At 27.7% G+C, this 27,674-nt stretch overlaps 1 protein-coding gene across 2 annotated transcripts; it reads right to left on the reverse strand.

The window, feature by feature from the left end:
* Positions 1–1,752: 1,752 nt before the first annotated feature.
* On the reverse strand, positions 1,753–27,559 carry LOC136982973 (uncharacterized). Of its 2 annotated transcripts, XM_067279554.1 has the most exons (9): positions 27,351–27,559; positions 26,800–26,849; positions 26,474–26,709; positions 12,886–13,241; positions 12,551–12,763; positions 10,208–10,280; positions 9,792–9,994; positions 7,315–7,566; positions 1,753–3,646 (listed from the first exon to the last, which is right to left on the reverse strand). In XM_067279554.1, exons 1-9 carry the CDS (start codon positions 27,367–27,369, stop codon positions 1,884–1,886), a joined length of 3,165 nt encoding a protein of 1,054 aa, XP_067135655.1. In that variant the 5' UTR covers positions 27,370–27,559; the 3' UTR covers positions 1,753–1,883. The 2 variants fall into 2 exon arrangements, with proteins under 2 accessions (XP_067135655.1, XP_067135654.1); XM_067279553.1 differs by having other exon boundaries at positions 26,474–26,849.
* Positions 27,560–27,674: the final 115 nt, after the last annotated feature.

Here is a 27,674-nt window from a genome sequence, read left to right on the forward strand (position 1 = left end):
TCCTCATTCAATTTACATATATGTTATATACAGTTCAAAATGAGAGTGAAAATATTTCAAAATAAATTTGGTTAATTGATAAATAAATAGAAAAAACAAATTGGTTTCCCAAAGCTAACAGTTTTATTTTTTATTAAAATTATGGTGCCAAATTTCATATACTTATAATTACGTAATTATAATAAAAATTTATTTATATAGTTTTTTTCTATTATTTAAAAATATGGTCTTATAAAGAATCACTAATTCCTCCTAATGTGAAAGATTCAACCGAGTTATTTAATTAATAAATAAGACAGTTTGTTGATTATTTTGTTATTTGCATTTGTCATTTATCTTACTATCATTACGATCTTGAATAAAGACAATAGTAGTAGTCACTTCTTTCTTTTAATGATCATAACTAATTTTGATAACCCTATCCTTAATGAATCTGTCACTATTCATATCTCCATACTTACATTATGAGCATCACCAACTAATACAATCATGAACAAAAGCATTAAAATAAAAAATATAATAATAATAATAATAATAATAAGCAAAACATATTGTGACATAATCACAATGCCAGGCTGCAATTTTTAATTTATTTAATTTAATATATTATAATATTTATTTAATTAAAATATATACTCTGTATACAAATTACTAGTGTCTTGCCCCTGTACAGTACATCACAGCTTTCTTGACAACAAGATAGTCATGCAAGTCATCTATGTAACTCCGTTCTGGGGAAATTTTTTAATTGAAATCACATGACTTCCAGTCTATACCAGAAGTTTGTATGTAGTTAATCGGGGCCTCCTGTCCCTAAGCTTTCCTTATCTTCTCTTGAATTTCATCTATCTAACACTGTTCTCAAGATTAAGGAAGGATGGATAGTAGACGACAGTGAGAATTTATAGGTCTACAATTTTTTCAAATTGCAGCCCAATAATAAAATCAACAAAAAAATCATCATTGAAAACACCATGTTTACTAGCTAACTTAGATCTCTCTAAAATATATTAGCTGATTTCCCCATCCATTGCTATCACATAATATTGCTGTACTCTATTTAGCAACCATAACCATTTACAACTATATTTATGGGCAGTTATTAATTTTAAAATTAAACATATACAATGATGGTTGTTAAAATGAATAAAATTTTTCAAATAATCATTAAATAAGAAGTGACTATGCTATACATTGAAATCTTATACATTTTATTAATTACATCATCTAATAAATATTTAGAAATTGCATCATTCCCTTCATTAAGTATTTTAGGCAAAATTTAATTTCTATTTCAAAAACATGACTAAACAAATTACTATAAAAAAGTACCAACTTAGAAGTTTCAAAAGAGATTTCATATCAAATATTCTAATATTTAATTAAAAAATATATATACAATAAAACCTGTCCAAAATGAATAAAACAGAAACCTGCTTAAGAGGAAAAAATTCTTTGGAACAGAGTAATTTTTTGTGTTAAAAAGAAACCTGTTCAATATGGAAATTTGTCAAGCTGGAAGAAATATTTGGTACCATGTGATTCCAGTTTATACAGGTTTTACTGTATATAAATACTATTTAGAAATTGCACTAAGATATTAGTGCATTTTCTAAACAGTATTCATCACAATATAGAGTGCCAGTAAAGAGTAATTCTAGTTCTTAAAAATTTTCTAAATTATGTATTTTATACTATTTTATTGTTTTTGTCATTCAATTTTCAGAAATAAATATTAGAAGTATTCAAATCTGTTTTTTTCTAGCATTGTTATTCTCTAAATAATAATAAATTAAAACTGTGTCAATAAAGTTTGTATAAACTTATTTAAAATAATCAAAACAAAATATTATTAATAACTATTTTTACGATATTAAAATTTGTTACTGAGATGAACCCTGATTTTGCATAGCTGATGGAATAACTTGATTCAATGGCAAAGATGTTGATACCATTGAATCTGTCACAACAAGTGGTTTATTAACAATAGAGTTTGACTCTGATTGAGGCTGAGGTGTTATTATAGGATATATTACATTATTTAACTGAGATTCTTGAACAGCACCCCTTGTAATATTATCAATTCCAGTGTTCACTGGGCCTAACACTAATTGTGGATAGGCTGTTTGAGAGTTAACTGCAGGTATCACTGTATTTCCTACAGAACCATCTCCAGCTACTTGAAGGCTTAAATTACTGAAAAACCTATGATTTTCTGGATTTGTGTTGCTTCCCAAAATTAAAGTTGATTCAGTTGATCCAAATGTTAATAATCCAGGTGATGAGAGAGTTTGTGCTACAGAAGTTGAATTAGTTGAATCTGAAGTAATAATATTGTTATTTCCATTTAATTGCAAACCTGCTAATTCTAAACGTATTGAGTTTCCTTGATTATCTGATGATGGCTGTAGTATGTATTGAAAGCTAGGTTGTATATTTGATACTTGCACAACTGCTGGCTGTGGGTTGAGAAATGTTGCAGGCTGCTGAATAGACAATGCTGAATTAGAAGTACTGGATGATTGTGCTGCTACAACTTCTCCTGATGACTGATCAGATACTACATTTGGTCTGTTAACAGATATAAAAGGAATAGTTATGAGACTAAGACCATTTTGAAACTGATATAACAACTGTGTACTTTCCACTGGGGTTGATTTGATACTATCAACATTAGTTGTATTATTTTGAATTGCTGTAGCAACTACTGTAGGTGAAACCCATGAAACTGTTTGAGATTGTGATGGTGGTGCTGTTGATGTATTAATAGAGAGATTATTATTAGCAACAGTTGCATTGTGAATGTTGTCTTCTTGAGCCAAATTTTTATGATTTTGCATGCGTGCCAGCATTGTTGCAGCTGCTTCTGTCCTAGATACTGTTTGACTGCTAGTGCTTAATTCATATTGATTATTTAATCTAATGTTATTATATGAAATGGAAGATCCTTCTGTTGATGCTTCTGAAATATTATTAGTTACATTTCCAATAATTTGAACATCTTTCATATTAGATTGATTAGTTGAAATTAATGCATTTCTATTAATATCAGAGAAAGTAGTGTTATCTTTCTGAGTAGATTCCATATTATTTAAAGTAAATAAATTTTCATTAGTTAATATTGAATTTGAAGCTGAAGAAATTGATACTGAGTTTAATGATTCTGAAATAGATGAGGAGGATACTGCTAAATTATTATCTGTCAGACATATGGAAACAGGTACATTACTTTTATCTAATACTGCAGTTGTTACTGGAGTTGTAAATTGATTTGATGTAGATCTTGCATCAAATGAAGAATTAATAATGGTAGAATCATTGGCATTATCATTTTTTGTTTCTAATAACTGTTGCTGTATAGCTGAAGAAGATTCAACTGGCTGATGAAGTTCAAGCATAGCAAGAGCTACAGGTTCTGAAGTATTCTCTCTATGCTGACGTAAATGAGCACGTAAAGATTCTTCACGAACAAATGAACTATCACATAAAGTACAATGAAATGTCTTTTTACATGTTACTCTCCGAGTTCTTGATTTGTCTGTAACTGATTGATCACTTGAATCCTCTCCCTCCTTATCACCATTTTTTTTCTTATTATCTGTAAGTTTTTCAGGATGATATTTTTTCTGATGAGTTCTAACATTACCTGTAAAATAAATTTAAAATCAAATATATTGTAATAAGGAATCACAGAAAACTATTATCATAGCTGGTTGATTCTATTAATAGCAAGTTAGCTCTAATTTAAACAAATTTTGGATTAATTCCAAAAGTAATGATAAAACATTTTAGAAATCATTTTATTTGAAACTTGGTTAAAAATTCAATTCTTGTTTTTAATCATGTTTTTACTTTTTAATGATAATGACAATTTTTTAATTTGGAATGTTGGGAAAAAATTATTTTCAATTTTTCTAGGAGAATGACATCTTTCGCTAAGGAAGATCAAGATTTTAACATCAAATTTTTAAGCTATGGACTGTTAGCATAATGAAATGTTAATCCAAAATTTTAAGAAGCAATTATCAATAATAAAAACTCCACTATGGAATATAAGAGAATTTAATACTAAAAATACAAATAATGATTAGAATAATTTTCCCATAAAAATCAAGTTTAATATATTTGTCAAAATAACTAAATAAATAAATAAATAAAAGGAAAGAAAAAGCATTAACACACACTTCTTTAAAACATCAACAAAAAGTTATAAAATATAAGAAAGGTAAGAAAAATTAATAAAATTTAATTTATTATTATTATTATTAATTATTAAACGTTATAATTCAAAAATTAAAATTAAGTATTTTTTAATTACAATAAATCATTTAATCACAATGTGAAAAACATTATTTTATTTGTTACTTTTTAGTTTCTATAATTAATAGAAAATCATAAGTTAAGAATAAATTCAAAATAACAATATAAAAATTAAAAATAGAAAACAAGATGAAACCATAATAAATAAAAATTTTAGTGCATAAAAATAAAAAAAACTTAATAATTTTGCTAAAAAACAGTACAATTGCCATAAAATATTAATTTGAAAACACAAAAGCAAATATACACAAAATGAAAGAGGCTGTAAAATATACCAATATTAAGTTTATTTGAATTTATAGTTTAGCAGAAATGAGATCAACAAGCAATGAGATCCAAAGCTTTTTATATAATTTAATTGTAACTTTTAATATTATCAATTTTAATCCTTTGATTTTAATTCATTTTAAAATCTATTGTAATTAAATTGCCAAAAGGAAGTAAGCAAATTGTCTATTTATATCAAATATGAAAAATAAATGAAAATATAAAAACTGTCTATTGGCCTTTCTAGTAAATACATTTAATTAATAAGTATGAGGACTTTCGACAGTATATAACCATCTTCTTCAGGTAATATGGTGAATGGAAAGTTATAAATCTAGGGATAGAGCACATTTTCAAATTGCTCTTCATGCACAAACATGGAACATAAAAATTTAAAAATATACAAAAATATATGCCATTACAAAATAAACATAATATACAATGGCAATGGTAACAAAAATAATAATTAATATACACAGAAATAATTAATAAGAATATAAAGAAAATTTAAACAAAATGTAAAGACTGGAGCCCCTTGTCATCAGTATGTTCTTGTCACATAACTGCTTAACCTATAATTTTAGCAAGTTGAACAGTGCAACCCATAGCTCTGGAATAACAAGTTGCATGGGAACATTAATGTAATAAACAAAGACTCCCAAATGAACAAGATTCTCCTAACCCCGCAGTGTTTTACCAGCAAAACTTGTGACCAAAGAGGATCAAAGTTATACTCCATCACTTTTTTGGCTAGCTCTGTTGAACATCTCCCATGTGTAATATCTTCACAATGCTCTGCTAGATAGACACAGAGCATTCTGGTAATGGCAAATTATTCATAATAAATTTGACCCAATTAGTGGATTTTGAAAAGATGTAGCATAAGTTCCAGACTTTTCTAAAAGTGTAACCCCATCTCTATCATTGCAAAGTATTCTAAGCAATGTGGGCTGGGAAGTTAATTGTAGTATATAATCAAATTTTCTAAAGGTTTAATATATATGTAAAGAAGGGGGGCTCTAGGTACAGGATGACTGGCAACACAAATACCAGTTCCTTTTTACGAAATAAAGTGGATTGTGGAAACAACACATTTTTTACCTGATTGATTAAGTAATTAAACATGGCAAGAGAATATCCAATCCTGCACACTGCTAATTCTATGTGGGCAAGCTCTTCATCCACATGCAGCTAGAAGATGGGTACAAACAAAACCCTATGTATAAGCACTGTAATGGCCAAATTTTTGTACCTGGCAGACTGGAAGACAGTAGAAGAGATAATGTAAGGCAGTTCAACAAATTTGTGAAAAATGAAAAAGAAAGGTCCAATAGGAGATCTGTATACAAATAAATCCAAGAAAGAGATCTTTTTATCTTTTTCTTCCACTTTAGTAAATGAGATGGTCAGAGAAAATGGCAGACAAGAATTGTATAAATTGTAGTAACCCACCCTCTGAGCCATTCCATGCTAGCAACACATCATCTGTGTACCCCAAACACAGAAGGGGGTAACATACAAATTTCTACGCATTTTATGTACAGAAATTTGTATATCTTACCTCCTTCTATGTCTATGTACCCTTTGCAATTCTATGGCTTTCATAACTAACTCAGCTAAAATAAATAAAAGAGGCAAACCCATAAGGCATTCCCTGTTTTTGCAAATAACAACTACCATTGAAACAGAAATAGTTATTTTCAGTAACTAATAAAGAACTTCACTTAAGCCCAGTATTTATGATATGAAATACCTATTCTCAATCAATAGTGTTTGTAAGCATGATCACTTCAAAATGAGAAACAGATGGGTAAAACAAGACCACATCTATTTTGTAAAAATGATACAGATCTGAAAGAGTTATAATACTACTAATAATACTAGTTATAAGGGTTTTTACTTCAAGAGCAGAAGAAACAAGATTGGAGCTAGGAACTAGCACAGAGATTTTCTTAGCAAAAGCCTTTTCTAAAAAATATGTAGAATGGGAATGTTTGTTCACCAAAGGATGAAGAAGCCAAGCAGATATAATTTAAAAAATTATATAAGATCCCTTTTATAAAACACACTACACAAAAAATATTAACCCTAAGCAGTGTCATATACTGGTATGGTGCAGATCACATTGACCAACTTCAAAAAATATATTATGTAGCTGTGGAATTAAAAAAAGGAGATATTTTTCATTTTTAAATTGGGAAAAAACATTCTTTGTCCATTGAGCACAACTTTGAATACTTTGTAAAGTAAAGATGTAAGAATACCGGTATATTTTTGCTTAAACTTATCAACTCTGAAACTGATGTAATATGTAGATAGTGTAACATTTATTTATTTATGTTAGACATCTATATATTAATTCTATCAATAATGTTTCAACAAACATTGTAACTGACTTGTATGTGTTAATGACAGAATACGATAAGACAAATTTATTTTGCCAGTGATATAATGTATAATTAATTACCAATTTTAATATAAAACTGATCATATAATAAGTAATTTATACATATTTTGCATGCTCTTAACTTATTCTCTAAACTAGACTTGTATTTTTGTTCAATAATAATAATTATTATTTTTTGCAATTTAGTAGTTAAATTAAAATTAGATGTAAAATTTTTAATGAAAAAATTATACATTGTTTTAATTTTTAAATTATAAAATCTGCAATATCTTACTTTATCATTTATATACATTAGAAATATTAAATGGATAAATACTCACAAGGTTGTCGAGATGAATAGGCACAGTAATCACACTTGAATGGTTTTTCTTCACTATGTACACGCTGATGATTCTTCAATGCAGAGGGAGAAGTAGCAGTATATACACATTGTGAACAATGAAGTGGTTTTGCAGCATGAGAACGTTTATGTTCCAGTAACATTTTACGAGATGATGACACAAAATCACACAAAGGACAATGAAGTTGATTATCAGCTGAATGGTTTAAGCGGATATGAGTTTTAAGATTACCTGAAAATTTTAAATAATACATTTTTAAGTGTTAGAAAACAGAACAAGTCTCAAATTGATAACAGTATGAAATACTTGTTCTCTGTTCAGTTTATTATTTAATATCTTTGTATTCAATAATTATAAAACAATTTTGAAAACCTGAATAAGTTATTCTTTGTATATAAATAAGCATTAAACAAATGGCAAATTATTTTCAAAAAAGTTTATATTAATTATATATTATTGCTGTAATATATCTTATATTATTATATGAATATTTATGATGTAAAATAATTTATAAAATATAAATTTTGAATGTAATAATATATAAGCTCTCAATCTATTATGATCCTATTTTATTTATTACACAGAAAGATTGCTGTATTTAATTAAAGAAATTCAGAAAATTAATTTTTAGAATTTAGAAATAAACAATTTCATATATAATTCAATAATTATATCACTTGATTAATTTTCATTTAAGATTTCTTTTTATTTTACTTGCAAAAAAGATATATTACAATTGACAAATTTGTCATATAATTAATATTTTTCTATAAAAATGTACTTTTAAAATAATAAATTATTACATTAACATGTTTACAATGTTGTATACCACTAGTAGTGCATTTGCATCTTCCACATTAGCTATTATATTCTAACCAGTTTCATACTACAACAATAAAATGTAATGCTACTTAGCTGGACTAACTTTTATATTAGAAGTTTATCTTTAGTATGTGGCTATACATAAAGCATCATTACCATTGTGTAACATTTTTGAAACAGAATTTCTTCTGATGATAGAAATGATAAATGAAGTCGTGTGTATTGAATACATTTATGTGGTAAAAAGTAAAATTTATTATAATATAAATGATTTATTGAAAAGAACAAAAAAATTGTAAAATCAGAAATTTTCCAATAAAATTAACACTATCTTTCTTTGAAAAATATTTACAAAGTGCAAAGATTTTGATAATCTATTAACTGTGGATTGTTATTGAGTAAAACTCTGATTTCTAACTTGAACAGTGGAAATCATTCCTTTTGAAACTATTGTATATCTATTTATTTATTTTTTTTATTAGTCTTGTCATGAATGATTCACATATTTGCAATTGTTATTCCAAGAGCAAGTTCAAAACCACTTCTAGTGTGTGCCACAAATAGTGCATAACAAGTAAAATTATAAACCATCATATATCTCTACAGACATTATAACATTTTTTTAAATATCTAACTCACCATAAATTATACTATACAGGCAATTTTAAATACACAAATTCTAACAAATCATATATAGATTTCTGGAGGAAAAAACAAAAAACTATGTTATAAATGTATTAAATTATACATTTTATTTTCTTTTATCTTTATAGATTTTGATTAATTTACTATATTTACTTTTCATCTGAGAAATGATGATTGTGAACCCCACAAACTGAACGGAAAAATTCATTGTTAGTTATCTGAAAAAATTACCTTTATTTGTTATTTTTGTACAAATTTATTATTTCTGATAAAACAGTAAAGTCTCAAATAAAATATTTTAAGAACTCTAAGCTAGTTTAAAAATTTAAAAATAAAGATAAGCATAAAATCATATTCAGAGTTTTAAATGTTTTTTAACTTATTATTAAGCAAATAATGTAAAACTATCTTATTTATAATAATATATTAAATATGAATAATTAATAAAATTAAAAGATATTAATATTCTGTTTTACTTATTTAAAAAAATTGAATCTAAAAGTTTAATATTTGTTTTTGTTAAATATGCCATTTTTTTTACAATAAATATTTTTGTTAATTAAGCAAATAAAATAAAAATAGAATAAATAATCATAACTGATATTGATTTAAATATTTTTTTAAAATATGTATTTAACAAAATTCAATTAAAATTAATTAAAACTGAACACAATAGCATAGTCCCAGTGTAGTATGGATGGAAAACTAAGACGACATCTGTCTGTGTTTGTTTCCCCTCCGATTTTAGAAAAAGTTTAATTTTTAATGTTTTAAGGAAATTTTTAAACTTTGGTGAATAAATAGCCTAAAAGGAAAAGTCTGGTTATCATGGAATATATTCTGTAACATAAAAGTAAATAAAAAAGTGACTGTTTCAATTTTTATTAATTAACATCATTAATTTAATATGAAAATTAACATCTGTGTAAATTTTATAAATTAAAAATCTAATTATTCCAAAATTGTATATAATTAAAATTAGAATTTACCTTTTATAGAACAACAATAATTACATAAAGGACAAGCAAATGGTTTTTCTCCACTATGTATACGCATATGACGTTTCAAATCTGAATTAATCTTAAATTTAGTACCACAGACACTGCATTGATATGGTGCATCACCAGTATGAGTACGCAGATGGACAACTAATTGGCTAGAATTACGACTGGCATAAGGACATATCTGGCATCTGAAACATTTTAAATATATTAATTGTAATTTTCTTTAAAAATTTGTTTAAACATATTTTATATTAAATTTCATATGTTTTCAATATTCTTAGTTATACTGCATCATATTTTTATTTTCAATTTCATATATGTCATTCAAAATTTTGTCAAAATAAAAATTTACTATAATATTAATTGAGATGAAGTCTTAATGCAATATAAAAATTACTCACTTGAAAGGTCTTTCATCAGTATGAATTCTTATATGTTTTCTTAAACTACTCTTATCTCCTGTTGCATAGGAACCTTTTAAAATTAAAATTAAAAATCATTTTACTTTCAGATTTCTCTAACTTTTAATTATTTGTCACTATGAAATATAAAAAAGTATGAATGATGTAAGTAAATTAAAATAATTATATAATATTTTATAAAACTAATATATAATGCTATTACTTTTCTTATGTTCAAAAATCTTTGCAAACTAGTCACAAAATGTGTGAAATTTCAGATCACACTATAATTTAACAATAAAAATAAATCTTTTACATATGAAGATGTATCTATTTTTCAAAACTGATTTATAATTGACATGTACATAACTTATAAATTAACATTGGTTTTTATTACTTTTACTGTGGAATGCATTATATTTATCATTATTGGTAGAGGATGCACAATTATAAAAGTGAAGATCACTGGTACTTAAAAAAAATCAAACCTAAGTTCGGGAAACCAAAATTATTCTTTATATTTAATAACATTTTCAGCCATTCTCAGTTTGCAATAAATACAAATGAGAAATATAGAACACAAATTTAAAATTGATTGATTATGTTTAGAATAATTATCATAAAACATAAATAAAGAAGTTCACATAATTAACATTTTTGTCCAGTATGAAAATCCTGATTACATAATTTACAATTTGAATTGTACATAATTTACCTAATTAACTTTAATTTTTGGTTTTATGTTCTGAAAGACAAGCTATTATTAAGAAGGTAATAATTTTATTAGATCTAAATAATGTTATGATATACTACATTAAAATATTTCAAATAAAATGAGCAATTATTTATTGTGACATCATTACAATGACAGGCTGCAATTTTTAATCAGATTTTTAATTTATTTAATTTAAAACATATGCTCTCCACTTCAAATTACAAGGATAATCCCAAAAGTAAGGTCTCCTATTTTTTTAGAAATAGGAAGAAATGTTTATTTTCAATAATGTTCATATCATTTTAAAGCTTGAACATTTATCTATTTTTCTACATAATCACCATTTAGGTCGATGCATTTTTGTATGTGCTGTGGCAATTTTTGTATGCCCATGTCATACCAGTTCGTCACCATGTTGTGTTAAACTGATTGAAATTCATCGCCAATTGACGAAAGTGTATAGCGAGTCGTGCATAGATGTCAAAAACATCCTCAAATAGTGGTGTAGGGAGTTTGCTGCTGATCATACTGAAATTCACAACAAAGAAAGAAGCAGGAGACCATCAACTTCCAACAAGATAATCATGAAGGTTGAGCAAACCATGCATGAAAATTGGCAAATCACTCTGGATGATCTCTGCATTTTGGATCTTGGGGTTTCCCAATGCACCAATCATAGGACTTTAATATAAAAGTTACATATTGAAAGGTGTGCACAAGATGGATCCTGCAACATGGAGGCGAGCTGGTATGACATAGGCATCCAAAAACTGCCACAGCACATACAGAAATGCATCAAGCGAAATGGTGATTATGTAGAAAATAGATAAATGTTCAAGCTTTAAAATGATATGAACATTATTGAAAATAAATTTTTCTTTGTATTTTAAAAAAATAGGAGACCTTACTTTTGGGATTACCCTCGTAGTAGTGCCTTGCCCCTATACATCATTTTCCTTTAACAATTGAATCATGCCAATTATCTATTAACTTCTTTCAAGGGAAAAGTTTTGAATTGAAATAATGTGACTTTCAATTTGCATCAGAAGTTCATGTATAGTTAATTGAAACCTCCTGCCTCTAAAGTTTCCATATCTGGTCTCGTCTTTAATTTATCTAACTCCATTCTTGAGATTAAGGAAAGACAGACAAATGGACGGATGATAGTGGCAATTTATAGATCTACAATTTTTTCAAATTGCAGCCCAATCTATTTTGCAATAGACAATGTTCTTCAATTCTAATATATTTTAGATAAGGAAGAATATAACTGAGGTTGTAATTAAGATTTTTCTTTATGTAAATATAACATTACATCCTTTTATAAAAATATCAAATTTGAAACTTTCCAATAAATGCTGCAGAATCATCAAGTGTAATAAACCTCAACTAAATAAAACTTTTAGGATTATCATAAACAATTTTATACATATATCCACATAAAAATTAAATATATTATTTTCAATTTAATTTTTAAAAATAATATATATATATAAATGATGATCATACTTAGCTGTAATTTATCAACAAAACTTCAAAAACAATTAATAGACTATTTATTAATAGTTATTATTTAATTATAAAATAAATAAATTTTTAAAACAATTGTTTTAAAATTCTATACTTACATAATCTGCATTGATATGGCTTGTCACCATTATGCCATCTTTCGTGTTGTTTCATCTTATCAGAGCGATTGAACATTTTCCCACATTGTTGACATTTATAAGGTTTCTCACCCGTATGAATTCTAAAATGTCTTTCCAGATCTTTTTTATATGAAGTTGTATAATTACATTCTCCAAAATCACATTTAAACCTACGAACTCCATTTGTTTTCACTAATAATCAAATGATTAAAAAAAAAATTAATATATTTCTGACATTAGTATTTTTTCAGAAATTATTAAAAAATTAAAATTTGAAAAACTTTTCAGAGTAAAATTTTTATGATGATACTCACATTGCACATACTTTATATTAGATGCATTATTTGAAGCAACAGTCTCATTTCTATTCAATGTTGATTGTGAATCATTGACTACTGAAACAACTGTTTCTACATTTTCTGCAGGTGCAGTATTTACTTCACTCACATTTAACTGATTAGTACTAATGAAAAAATTAGGTGATTCTGAAGAATCAAATAGAGTATTGCTTGTAGCTGAAAAATTGTCAGCAGAAGATTGTAAGTTTCCATCTTCACAGATATCAGAAAGGGTTATGTTTGCTACAGATGATGGAATGATACTCTGTTGTGAAAGTAAAGCTGAAGTAAAGCTGATACTTGTAACAGGATCATTTTCTGTTTCTGATATACTGCAAAAAAGAAAAAATTTAAAAAAATTATATCTTTCTGACTTATTGTCACAATTAATTCACAATTCTTTGTCATAATGAAAAATAATAAAATTCTATTTTGAATTTTTGAAAGTTTCAAACTTTGGATACATACATAAATTCAAAAGAATAAAAATATAACAACTTATAATATGAAATGTATGAATTAGAATATAATCAATATTTCATATTATATCAAAATTAACAAGACAAAAACACTTCATATTATATTTTAATTAATGTTGAATTTGATAGCATTCAGCATTAATTTGAACATTTCAAAATTACAATTATACAAATCAATATTTAGAAGACAAAAAGATTTTCAAAAATTAGATTTTTACTTCCTAAATTAAATCCTTTCTTTAAATGTTCCATTCCACCATTTCTCTTTAAATTAAAAAAAATATATATATTTACAAAAACTTAAAGGCTTAGAGATGTTTTTAAATTTAGTTGGCTGTTAGTCTTAGGTTGAGTTGCATTATTTTTAAAAACTATTTTGGACAAACTACATTTTCACACACACAATTCAATTTTGTTCTACATGTTCCTTTCTTTTTAAAATTATTTTAAATGCAAAATAAAACTTTTAAATGTTATTATTGATAGTCGTCTACGTGGACGTTATTTTATTAATAGGACCTTGTACTGGTGTATTGGCACAGTAATGAGAGTTAATTCAGGAAAATTTCTTTATTTTATCACCTGTAGTAGCAATATCCGTACACATTTTACACGTGTTTCGGGCTAGCATGCCCCTCATCAGCAGTATTACCACTATGCTCTACAATTAACAATAAAACATAAAGTTACAATAAAATCTAAAATATTCCAAAAAATTAATAAAATACAATTTAAAAACCTACTATGAAATACATATCTCCATTCCGAGTATGAATAGATGTTTCTCGTTTTACAAGGTTTCTTTAGCAATTGTGTAAATACGTACTCCAACTTAAATTGACAATTTCCTTTCTACTATTAGACAATTTGAAATTGTCAAATTAAGTTGGCAGTACGTATTTACACAATTGTAAAACGAGAAACATCTATTCATACTCGGAATGGAGATATGTATTTATAGTAGGTTTTTAAATTGTATTTTATTAATTTTTTGGAATATTTTAGATTTTATTGTAACTTTATGTTTTATTGTTAATTGTAGAGCATAGTGGTAATACTGCTGATGAGGGGCATGCTAGCCCGAAACACGTGTAAAATGTGTACGGATATTGCTACTACAGGTGATAAAATAAAGAAATTTTCCTGAATTAACTCTCATTACTGTGCCAATACACCAGTACAAGGTCCTATTATTAAATAACGTCCACGTAGAGGACTATCAATAATAATAATAAATTTTAAGGACAGTAAGGCTTTTCTAATTAATTTTAAATGTTATATTCTATAGAACAGTGATTAAAAACAGCATTCAATTTTGTTTCATTTGTATAAATTAAAGATGGCTCAAAAGAAGCTGAAAATGTTTTATAAATAATTTTTTTTTTTTGGTATCTGTACAAAGTAGTGTCAAGTAATTCATCAACATTTAGACATTCTATTCAAAAGGAAATGCATTAACTTAAATGTGATACAATGTTTTGGCATGTGAAATATTTTTCAAATTTCTACAGATGCTCTTAGTGATTTTGGAAAAGGAAATTATCTACATTCAGTAGAACTCCAATTATCCAAACACTGATTCACTGAATGTCCAATTATCTAAACCATCACTTAACCTCCTTTCTCTCACCCCACTGACATCATACTGCAGTTTTTATGTTCACTGTGAAAACAGCTCTGATTATGTCTTTGTACTCACAGAAACAAAAATGTGTTGTTCTTACCATGGCAGAAAAGGTTGAGATTGTCAATACATTGAGAAAAGGAGAATCCGAGAAATGTATTGCTGAAAAATATGATGTGAGAGAAGCTACTGTTTTTGAACATTAAGAAAAATGGTAACAATACTGCAGTTCACTTCTATTGTGGAAAGTAGTTTGCTGTGACAGATCCAAATGATCAGTAAAATGCTACTCACACATTGATGAATAAATGAATACATTATGCATACAATATTGTGCTGTTAAATCTGTAATTTTATTCTTTACATGTTAATCCACTTACCCAAATTCTTGATTATCTAAATCACTTGCAGAACCATTGCAGAAACCACAAATTATATCATATTTTTGTGTGTAGCCATTATTTAAATCATAATAGAAGTGGCTATGTTTAAAACTGAATGTTGAGTGACATTCTGAATTATAATGATTCAAAACTTTTTGAACAATACTTTTATTTGAATATTCAGAAAAAAAAAACAAACTAAAATTCCAACTTATAATTGTGAAAGATTAAAAATCTGATACCCAAATGAAATCATAAAATTTTAAAAGATGAAAATATTATCTGGATGAAGGCCTTGGAAAAATTTTCAAAAAGTTACTGTTCAAATAGAACAATGAAAGATTTTTATAAAGCCTTACATAGTCCTCTTGGTACCCATAGAGTGGAGAGTTAAAAAAAAACGACCTTACATAAAGATCATAATTTCATATTTTTGAACCTCATTCAGATTTTACTTGGTTGATTATATAAAACTTGATTATCAAATTTGGAATAAATTACTGTTATTCAAATATTAATAAATAATAATAAATTCGAACGAAGTCAATCAACTGCATGAATTTGATACATTCAAAGTTTAAAGTCGAGTATCATCATTCTAACATTCCAATTTTTGGAAGTTAGTTTAGTTAAACACCCGAGGCAGGCCTTGGTGAAGGCTGAAAATGTTCGGAAACTACGTTAAAGTTCAATTACTGATTAAAATGGTTTTGTTTGTGATTGTTTAATTACTGTTATGGTATCTGTCAATCAAGAATAGTAGTTCTCAACTTTTCTGAAGCTTTAGAACACCATTCATATACTCTTTATTACAAGGAGCATTAGCATCAATATATTAAAAAGCAATGATAAGCAATTCCTGTTTACTATTCTGACAAAACAATAAAGCAATAAATAAACTAAAAACTTTATTGTACTGAATAAAATAGAAGCATGAAATTATCTACAAAAAAAGTAATATGTTGTAGTATATTAGAATAAATTTGCAATAAAAACTTTAAAGTCTTTTTTTGTGAAACACTTCAGACAAGTTTAAGGAATCCCAGTTAAGAACCACTGATCTAGAAACTAGATATAAAATAAAATGAAAAGAACCTTCGAAAGATAGCAGCATTAAAATATAATTAATTTTTAAATAAAAGTTAACAATTTATTGAATCTGATACTTGAAAGATTCAAATTAAAAATACAGTTGAACCTGCCTATCTCAAATCTCATTGGAATGAGAAAAAAATATATATATACAAGATATAAAGGTTCCTACATAATAAACAGTAATAAATTTGATAGGAGGTATGGTATTCTATTAATACAATATCAAGTACAGTACATACCTGTATTAGGTATAAATAAAATATTTTTGACATACCTTAGCAGAAATAGTTTGTCAATAGTTTCTGGTGCATGACTTTCTCCAGCCAATAAGATGCAAGCCAGTCAGAGAAAAGCAGCGTTAATTGCAACTATGTATTGTGTTGCAAGAGATGTTTCTCAACTACAATATACGCTATCAAAATGTAGTTGCCGAGCTTTGAATTTGTAATTGATATGTCAGTCCATAATTTGAGATATAGATGTTTTGGAGAAAATTATTTGAGAATTCATGAAAAACATATTAAATTTAGGCTGAAAATGCAGAAGAAAAAATAAATTTTGAGTTAAAGAGAATCTGAAGATAAACAGGTTCAACTGTATAATAAACTTTTTAAAATCTAATAACATAGCTTTGATGAAGTTCCTTATAAAGTGAGTGATGCTTGTTATGCTTGTAATAACACAAATTAACAAATGATCTGTCATTCCAATTTCTATCTGTCATTCCAATTTGGTTGATAATTTTAAATGTGTTCACTGATATGTTGATATTGATATCTAAATAAGACATTTAATTAAAATTATACTTATAATGTATTTTTAGATAAAGTAATATTGTGAAATCTTTTAAAAGTTGTCATTTTGCCAATATTTTCTTTTTTTTACATCAGTCAATTTTCCTGTCATGCAAACTTCTCATTTACTATGAAATTTAAAAAAAATTTATTCACTACTAATTATATACTAACTGCCTATAAATTTTTATATTGATTTTAGAGATTAAAAAATAAGAAAAGTTTATGATTAAATACACACAAACTGAGAACACGTTTTTGAATTAGATATTATCAAAAATTTATCAGTTTATGAATATTTTTTTTTAAGGGAAAACTGTTTTATGAAAATTTTCATATAAAGAGCAAAAGCCATAAATTATTTTTAAAACTTTTTAGGAATCTTTCGATATCCCATGATAAACACTGAATTTTATATAGATTTTAACATTCTCATCTCTATTATGTAATTTTTATTTTACAAAATTTAATTTCATAACAAAATATTTTTTATGTAAAAAGAATCAGCAATTAAAAAACTAGCCAAATCTTTCAGATTTTAACTGTTGTCATTTTATTGTTATTGTCATTATTACAGCCATACATAGTAAGGCTTTATAATAGTCTCATTTTGTTCCATTTGAACAGCAGGGTTTTAAAAATTTTTCCAAGGCCTTTTTTTAATTTTGAGACAAACAAGAAAATTCAAAAACAACAAATTCTGAAATTTTTTTCATTGCAATTAACTCATCATCTACATATTTACAACTTTTAAACATTAGCTTTCAAGCAAAACAAAATCTATCTTTGAAATGAGCATTTGTTCCCAACATACTGCACAGAAATAGATGCCAAAATTACAATGTAAATACAAGGGTTTTTAAAACGTCTCTGCACCAATTTTTTTCAGCTGCACATTTGACTAGAGATAAATAACAATATACATATAAACAAGCATACTCTTAACTATTTTTCACACTAGACAACACAAGTGGTCTGTTGCTAAACTCCACAAAATATCAGTCCAACAATGGCAGCTGTCTTGGAATCATCCACAATACAGGAACAATCAGTTATCAGGATTTTGTGGTCTCAAGTTCAAAATTCCACAGAAAGTCACAAGCAAATGCTTTTTGCATATGGTAAGGATGCTTTATCACTCAGAATTACATAGTGGCAGTGCAAATAATTTTGAGACTAATAATAAACGACACTTTTAGCCCACGACTTAGATAACCTAATAAATAAGATTTTAACAATTTGGAATGTTTAACTTAAATAATTATCCTAGAACATTATTGTTAAAATGGTTATAAACAAGTAAAAGAAAAAGAGAAAATGTCATATTAAATAGACAACTGGGAGTTGTTAAAACATTGTATCTTAAAATGAAATATGTTTTTGGTGTTTTTGAAAAAACATCGAAAACATATTCCATTTTAAGATACAATGTTCCAATACAGTATTCACTTATTCCAATATACAGAAACCTGTTAACATGACCACCTGTGTAATGGGACCACTCTGAGCTTGTCCCTTCATTTAAGAATACATACATCCTCTTTCTGCATAAGATGACCACTTTGAGCTGGTCCCTCCAGTGGTTACATTAGCAGATTTCACTGTATCACAGATAATAATGTGACGATCTTCATGTTTGAAGATTGCATCAGCACAAGCAATCAGGTCTGGAGTTGCCAAACTGTGTGGCTGGCCAGAATGGTCTTCCTCACAAACACTTTCCAACAGTCTCAAAAAAATTTTTTTTTAGATAGAGTTAGATAACATAATAAATAGGATTTTAACAATTTTGAGGGCTTATCACACCAAGATCGAGCAAAAAATTGACCAGATCTTTTACAAAAAGAAATTAGTCTTTAATAATCACCATCAAATTTAGGAAAGGATGCATTTTGGATGCCTCATCAGTTTACAAACACACAGTACCAACTTAGCATACATACAATTATAACACTAATAGTTAACCAATACAAAGAAATTTTTGATATTTACAGTGCAATAGTTAATACAACCATATACTAAAGAACTACAAACTATTGAGCATAAAATTTTTTTATATATTAAATGTGATATATCACATTATTTGGGACCAGTAAATGTCTTATTTTCTCCCACATTTTTCAAATTCTGGTAGACGGTTCCACTATTAATAATAAAATATTGTTAAATATATTAAAACCAAAAGGGAGAGAAACTAACAACGAACTTACAATTATTAAAATAATTGATTTCCAGACCTTAACAAAACAAATACACCAAATCCATAAGACTATGGGAAGCCAACTGTCTTGTTACAATTTTCATTTTATGATGTGATGTGACTTTACTCCCACATTTGTTCAGCATCTGTTTCAAGGTTATGTAAAAAACGATGTCATTTCCCCTCTCATGTAGCTTCAGTCCCATGTTGTTATTAATTCTAATGTCTTCCTGTATTTTCAGAATTTCTGTGTTCCTGTAGTCTTGTTTTTAATCAATTGTTTTCTGTCAGAATACTCTTGACACTATCTTTTAAATTTTCACAACCTGCAATATTGCACTGATGATGATATTAAACTGTTTTTGATGGCATATATATGTTCTTTAATTCCCTTCCGGTTTCACCAATGTATTTTTTTTTATGTGAACAACTACAATCTAATGAATAAACTACATCATCTTTTTCTAAATCATTATGTTCATTATTTTTATATTTACTGTTAATCATTTTTGCTATGGTTCTTGTATGGTTTGGTACTAAAACAATATCTAAATTTTTAAATTCTTTTTTAAGACTTTCATTTCCTGAATTTTTCATCCATATCCAAAATCCAGACTTTAAATAAATCTCTTTTAATTTCTATATCCAGTATCAATTATTATATTTTCAGATGATATTAAACTTTAATTATAATTTAACACTGATTTATACAAATTTTTAATTCTTTGGAGTTCTTAAAATCTATTTAAACTTTCAACTGTTTTCTCTATTGCAAAATGCATGTTTTTTCCTAGTATTAATTAAAAAGATTAATTTTATAATTATCATTGTTATAAATAATTATAAAATTTAATATATTGAAAGTAATATTTTCAATTAAAAAGTTTTCAAACAGTGTGTTTTAACTGACCAAACGATAACTATGATGGGTATGACTTTTTTAATTTTAATTTTAATTTTACCTGGTCTTTGAATTATTATTTTGAAAGCTTTCAAACCTTTATTGATGATTATTAGCATGAATCATTGTATTTAAATGAGCAATTATTTATCATGATATCATCACAATGCTGGGCTGCAATTTTTAATCATATTTTTTAATTTATTTTTTATTTAAAATATATACTCTCAATGTTAGTAGTATCTTGTGCCTGCACATCATACGTTTCCTGTTAACAACAGTCATGCTGATCATTTATCTAACTCCATTCTGGAGAAAATTTTTGAACTGAAATAACGTGACTTATGATTTGAACCAAAAGTTTGTATATTGTTAATTGGGACCTCTTGCCTCTGAGCTTTCCATATCTGATCTCAAATTTCATTTATCTATGTTCTCAAGCTTAAGGAAGAACAAACAAACAGACAGATGGAATTTATAGGGCTGCAATTTGAGAATTGCAAATTATATATACTGTATTTACTCACAAATAAGACGAGGTTTTTATTCATTTTTCACTGCTTCAAAAACCTAGGCTGTCTTATATGCATGAGCAAAGGATTTTTTGCATTTTTGCAATAATTTTTGTGAACCGTGTATTTGCAAATTTTTACCGGATGCTCACTCTCTGGTGTTTAAAAACAAAAGTATTTTATCTGGGTTGTTTGAATTGTTCATCTATATTGTAAGGAGTAAAGATGAATAGCAATAGGAAAAGCAAATCTTTTGACTTGAATAACAAATTGAAATTCCAAAATCACACGGTAGCCCAATATACATTTTAATCCATTTCCACATGAAAACAGATGATTATTTGGAAATCAGAACTCGGAGAAACTCAAATGTAATCAATGGAGAGTGGTATATATATCCAGTAACCTTTTAATGCTTTGTAGTATATTTTAACATATCACAAATGGGTGGACCTTCTTCACCACCCTAGGACCTTCTTCAGGTGGAATCCCACAGAAACTTTTTCTGGTGTGATTATCGTTCTATTTTGTTTTCGATGCGTTCTAATCTGTATTTGAATTTCTTTTAAAAATTTTAAAAATTTCTAACGATGTGCACCTGCATCGGTTGTTTATAACGTTGGGTTCATATGTAGCCTGTCACACCCTCAAGGGTTGCTTTTTGTCTTTAAAATTGACTGAAAGGTTGTGGCATTCCACTTTAAAAATTTCTAATGCCTCCAAATTTCTAAGTTGGTGTACATGATGAGTTTGCTGGATTACGGTTGCTTGTAATTCAGGTGTAATGCCATTTTCACTGGCATATATGGCTAATGCAGTAGTGTTTTTCTTCTTTTCAATATTGGTTTTATGCTCACGGAAGCATTGTTTGGGCGATCTTCTTGTAGATCTTATATATACAAGGTTAGTGGACATATATATTTATCAATGCTTTGTTTCTTGGACGGCTTTTTCTGACAGAGAGTGGATTTGACTGTTAAGAATTGGCAAAAAAGGTTACCAACTGTCCAGCTTTACATGAACAAATTATGTTGTCGATTTTACAAGATTTTCCTTATTAAAGTTAAAAATGCCAGTAATTTTTGTGAGACAATGTGTGCATTTATGTGCATTTAATATTTTATTTGTGATTAAATGAAATAAAATTAGAATTTATTAATAAATCTTATTTTCTTTATTTTGATCTTTAAAGTCACACCTCATACTATATGCAACATCATCTTATATGCAAGTAAATAAGATAAATAATGTGTCAATAGAGATATTAAATCAAAAATTGCTTCCTTAATTAATAAACCTTTTTTGTTCCTTTTTTCCTAGTGGGACAATGTAATTCATTTTTTAGACACAGGTTTATAAGTTTACATGTCAACGAGCAAATGAAAACACAAATTTTTTTCAATAGTCTACTAAATTTAGAACAGCTACAAAATCATGTAAAAACAATTCATTCAAAATAAATACATGAAAAAACAAGCAAGTATTTATTGTGATATCGTCACAATGCCAGGTTGCAATTTTTCATCACAATGTTCTCAATTTTAGTAGTGTCTTGCCTCTGTACATCACACTTTTCTTGTTAATAGTCATGCTGATCATCTATCTAAGTCCATTCAGGGAAAGTTTTTGAACTGAAGTAATGTGACTTCCAATTTAAACCAGAAGTTATAAGCTTTCCACATATGGTCTTAACTTTCATCTATCTCACTCCATTCTTTAGATCAAGGAATGACAGACAGACAAAAGAACAAGTGCATTTTTAGAAAAAAGAAAATGAATTACTAATGAATTAATCAAATTAGTTATTATTTAATTAAAATCAAACAATTTAACTTAATTAGTTGAATTCATTGCCTTATAAAGTATACTTAGTTTCATTTTTATTTTCTTAGGTCACATCTCAGGACATAAAAGTTCATTTAAGCAAAATTACTTAAAGTTTCATCTGAATAATGTTAATTATTTTACTGAATTCAGATTATCTATTAATAAGAGCAATGGCCTCAACTTCATAGATAATGTAACTATTGATGTTACATTCACAGATCAAAGTATTAACATAAAAATTTCTCAAAGTCCTGGTCTACATATAGAAGGATAGGCCTAAGCTAAGTCATTCAATCAATAGAGCACTAGGCAATGGCATTATTACAATGTCATTGCAATATTGTTGGCATATCAAAACACTTTGTACATATCCTGTCAGATTTGGAATTTCTTCTAGCTAAATATTAGAAGATCATTCTGAAATGTTTCTAAAGTTAGGTAAATTTAAGTTTTGGCAATGTTGGCAAATAAATAAACTTTTAGCCATAGATTAAAAAAGATGGCAAATGGTATGTTGCATCTTATTGTGAAATGCTATAAACTAATGTCACAAAACATAATCTCATCCCAATACTAATGTTGATTATCTTACAGATATGAGGATAATCCCAAAAGTAAGGTCTCCAATTTTTTTTAAAATACAAAGAAATGTTTATTTTTAATAATGTTTACATCACTTTACAGCTTGAACATTTATCTATTTTTCTATATAATCACCATTTCAGTCAATGCATTTTTATAGATACTGTGATAGTTTTTGTATGCCCATGTCATACCTGCTCGCCGCCAAGTCGCAGGACCCATCTTGCGCACACCTTCCAATATTGCAACTTTTCCATTAAAATCCTATGAATGGTGCTTCGGGAACCTCCAGGAACCAAAATGCAGAGATCATCCAGAGTGATTGCCAATTTTTATGCATGGTTTGCTCAACCTTTGCCAGAAATTGACAGTCTCTTCGCTTCTTTCTTCGTCAAGAATTTCAGTACAACCAGCTGCAAACTCCCTACACCACTTGTGAATGTAGACATCTGTGCACGACTTGCCATACACTTCCATTAATTGACGATGAATTTCAATCTGTTTAATACAACATGGAGGTTTCACACTGTTTAACGGCATTCATTAATCGAATATCCATCTAGGAACGGTTGAGAACCTGATGCAAAGCCCAGAAGAGGTTTGACAATGTTTGTTTTTTCCGATATTTTTTTAATGTTTTGTTATCACACCATAACTGGTTCCGAGTGTATAGTTTTTGTTTAAATTTGTAATACAATGTAACTTTTATGTTTGCAATTTTCAGTTTCGGGAATCAAATGTTAATTTAAAAGTATTTTTATTAACAGCATAACTGTCTTGTTCAACAAATACAATAATAATTAAATCTGATTTTGTGATATTTTTTCTATGATAATTAAAGTGATATGACATTTTTTTATGATAAAAGTAAATATATTTAACATTGAACATAAACTCCAATAACCACCACCTTATAAGTTGCTGAGGGAATTTTTAATTAAGAAAACAAACGTTTTTGATCTATTCCATAGATCATCTTCAGGTTCAAACTGACGAACAAAAATAATTCCAAAGAATGGAACACAAAATATTTAAATTCAAAAAACCCGACAACGGAGCAACTAATTAAAATTAGAATTAAAGCGCAAAAAATACCCAAATGTAAATTAACAAACACATAACAATATTAAAGTTATTAGTACACGCTAAAAATCATTTAACAGATAATAAAATATTAAGGTTCTCCAAATACGAAACACATCGCAAATCATGAGCCATTTGTAAGTCTCTTAATTGCAAATTTCCAAGCTGACGGTAATCCCTCAGCGTCCCTGGCATTAATGCATCTATTCTCGAGTCTACTCTTGTAAATTTCTATTTTTTCCGCCGTCTTTGCTAAAGTTGGAGAATATATTTGCTTGACGATTTCCGCCTCTTCCCATCCAACGACGGATCCAATATATTTAATTCCAATATATTTAATGAATATATTTAACTCCAATTCTACTATTCTGTTTGTTTTAAATAAGTAAACAATTTAATTACAGTTACTAGGAAACTTAGAAATAAGTCAAAAGTAACGTCTTGTCTATTTAAACTATTGCTACTAATTATTATTTATTCACAAATTACAGTTTTAAATAATTCAATAAGATATGGAGTAACTCCATATTGATAAAAAGTAATTTCATAAATATCTTCATTTTTATTTATAAAATTAATATTAATAAGTTTGCATATAAAATTATTTGTGTTAGTATATATTAATCTTTCATCTAACCTTTGTATCCGGTACTTCCTTTAATGTCCAAAAACAAACGTTTTCGGCCTCACTCGAGGTCTGCTTCAGGTTAATCGAACAAAAGAACAAATGAGAACTGGCTTCCAAATTATTTGAATTAATCCTCGAGGAACTTTTAGTTTTAAAATATATTTGAACCTAATTTTGAATATACGCGTGCGCTATGTAGCGTTGCCGTTTTCGTATTCTTTGCATACGTAACGCCATGCATATGAAAGGGCGTTGCCGTCCTTAAAGTTTATGCATTTCCCTACTCGGCCGGCCCTGTATATTTCCAGGGCTTCGAGGGCCCTGATGTCATCCGTCTGAAAGGCTCTATTTATCAATCTGGCATTGGCTAGGTCCGCGTGAACTTCTGGATTGGTGGCGTATACAGGGCCGGCCGAGTAGGGAAATGCATAAACTTTAAGGACGGCAACGCCCTTTCATACGCATGGCGTTACGTATGCAAAGAATACGAAAACGGCAACGCTACATAGCGCACGCGTACATTCAAAATTAGGTTCGAATATATTTTAAAACTAAAAGTTCCTCGAGAATTAATTCAAATAATTTGGAAGCCAATTCTCGTTTGTTCTTTTGTTCGATTAACCTGAAGCAGACCTCGAGTGAGGCCGAAAACGTTTGTTTTTGGACATTAAAGGAAGTACTGGATACAAAGGTTAGAGAAGAGTTTATGGATTAAATAAACCGGTAGTCAGACTAGTAGATTGGGTAGTTATTATAAAAAATATATATAAGATGAATGTGTAAATGTATTAAAATATATACATTTTGAAGTATTTTTATTTTCTTAACCAATACAGTACCTAATTCTATTAAATAAATAATATATTGCCGTAAATTAAATATAAATCAATGTATAATTAAACTAAAAGAAATTATAATACTAGATACTAGTTATTGTTAAATTATAAATTTCTTTTGATTTTTTAAATTATGAATTACAGTTATAACAAAATATTAGTCAAAAAGTCAGAATTTGATAACTTTTCACTATGATATTTATCTGTATGCAATATTTACTTGTTCAAGAATATAAAATAATACTTAATTATTAATAAATATGCCAGTTTATTAATATCTTATGAGTCTATAAATGAGAATAGCAAAATTGTATAATTATTAGTTTCACCCAGTATGATTCATTTCATGGAAACATTAGGAACATATTATTATATCTATAGTTAAAATGATAATGGACCTACAATGCGATTGAGTACATTAATTTGGAACTTTTATATATCAGAAATATGACTACACTTCAATCTAGCCAGAAATACAAAATTTTATATATATATATATATGATCTAAAAGAAACTCAACATTATTAAAAGTAATGTGTGTATTTAATAAAAAAGAATTACATTTTATTTTCAAAAAATGTAATTTTCTGAGATATTTAAATCATAATTAGCTTGATTACCTATTATTTTCTCCAGAAGAAATAGCATTGTTCTGTGTCGAAATCTGTTCCTCAAACTGAGAGTCGCTAACATTATTTCCGTCAGCAGAGCACAGCCGAGGATCATCGTCTCCGTCGGGAAGCAAACAATCACCTCTTTCCGAAGGCTCTATTTTATCGCCGGTTAAATCCGAAGAAGGTTTGGCATCGATCAGCGATTTCGTAGATTGGTCACAAAGAACATTAGACAAATTACTCTGCGAAGAGACGTCATCAGATCTTAATTTAAGATAAGGGCAAGTTTTCTGTTTATGTAGAAGAAAATTTTCAATTTCACCAAACTGAACTTTGCACGCTCCACAAATATGTATATCTTCTGCAAAGTTTACAGATAAGGCTGAAAATAAATTAAAATTGTAATTATTTCAAAACATTTATCATATTTTTATTGTAAATTAACACACACAACATCAATATTAACTCACAACCATCATAAGAAAGCCTTTTATTGACTATAACGAAGACGTTATTTAACGTAGCTATAATAAAGGGTTTCCTTGTAACAAACTAGGAGCATTTACGTTTTGAACCTAATTATAACTCAGATTCGTGTTTTGTTCGACATAAACTCGCGGGAAAAAATATATATCATCATCGATCCACACGAGCACGTGTTTCTAGATTCGAAAGCATTTAGAAAAATATTGAAAACACACGTGTTAATAATTAATCTAACGTAATACACATTTCGGTCCGGAATGATAGGAAGTCGGGGCCATGGAACAATTGATAACAATATGGCGGCCCCAGACCATGTAGTTTTAAAAGTCGAATAAAAGCACGACATTTATAACGAATCGTTAAACAAATTTAATTACACGACAAACAATGAACTCACCTATATTTGAGTTTTGCATAGTTATACATCCGCTAATGTAAGCGGGAGAGAAAATAACCAGCCTCGACGTTACTTATACACATGCCAAGATTAGCAGCCATTTTTAACCGGTGTGCACTTTACACTTTTCCTTCTTTCTTCCGATGACCAGCCCCGTATCTTGATTTATTCCTCTTTTCGTTTACTTCGTTTCTTCCTCTCCAGAAAGTAACTATTTTAATTCATTTTAACTTCCTTCAGCTGACATTTTACATTATAACTCAAAAAATTAAAAAAAAATATATATTATATTTAAATGTATAATAACTAATTAATACGGTAAAA

This window comes from Centruroides vittatus, unplaced genomic scaffold, assembly GCF_030686945.1.
Source record: "Centruroides vittatus isolate TY-2023 unplaced genomic scaffold, ASM3068694v2 contig_875, whole genome shotgun sequence".
In the NCBI taxonomy this organism is placed as follows: domain Eukaryota; kingdom Metazoa; phylum Arthropoda; class Arachnida; order Scorpiones; family Buthidae; genus Centruroides; species Centruroides vittatus.

Bases quoted from the DNA above. Each gene is read 5' to 3' on its own strand.
- LOC136982973 (XM_067279553.1), bottom strand. The intron at 10,281-12,550 runs GTAAGTATAGAA...TAATTTTAAAAG, and splicing joins GCCATATCAATGCAGATTAT to GTTCCTATGCAACAGGAGAT. The intron at 9,995-10,207 runs GTGAGTAATTTT...AAAATGTTTCAG, and splicing joins ACTGATGAAAGACCTTTCAA to ATGCCAGATATGTCCTTATG.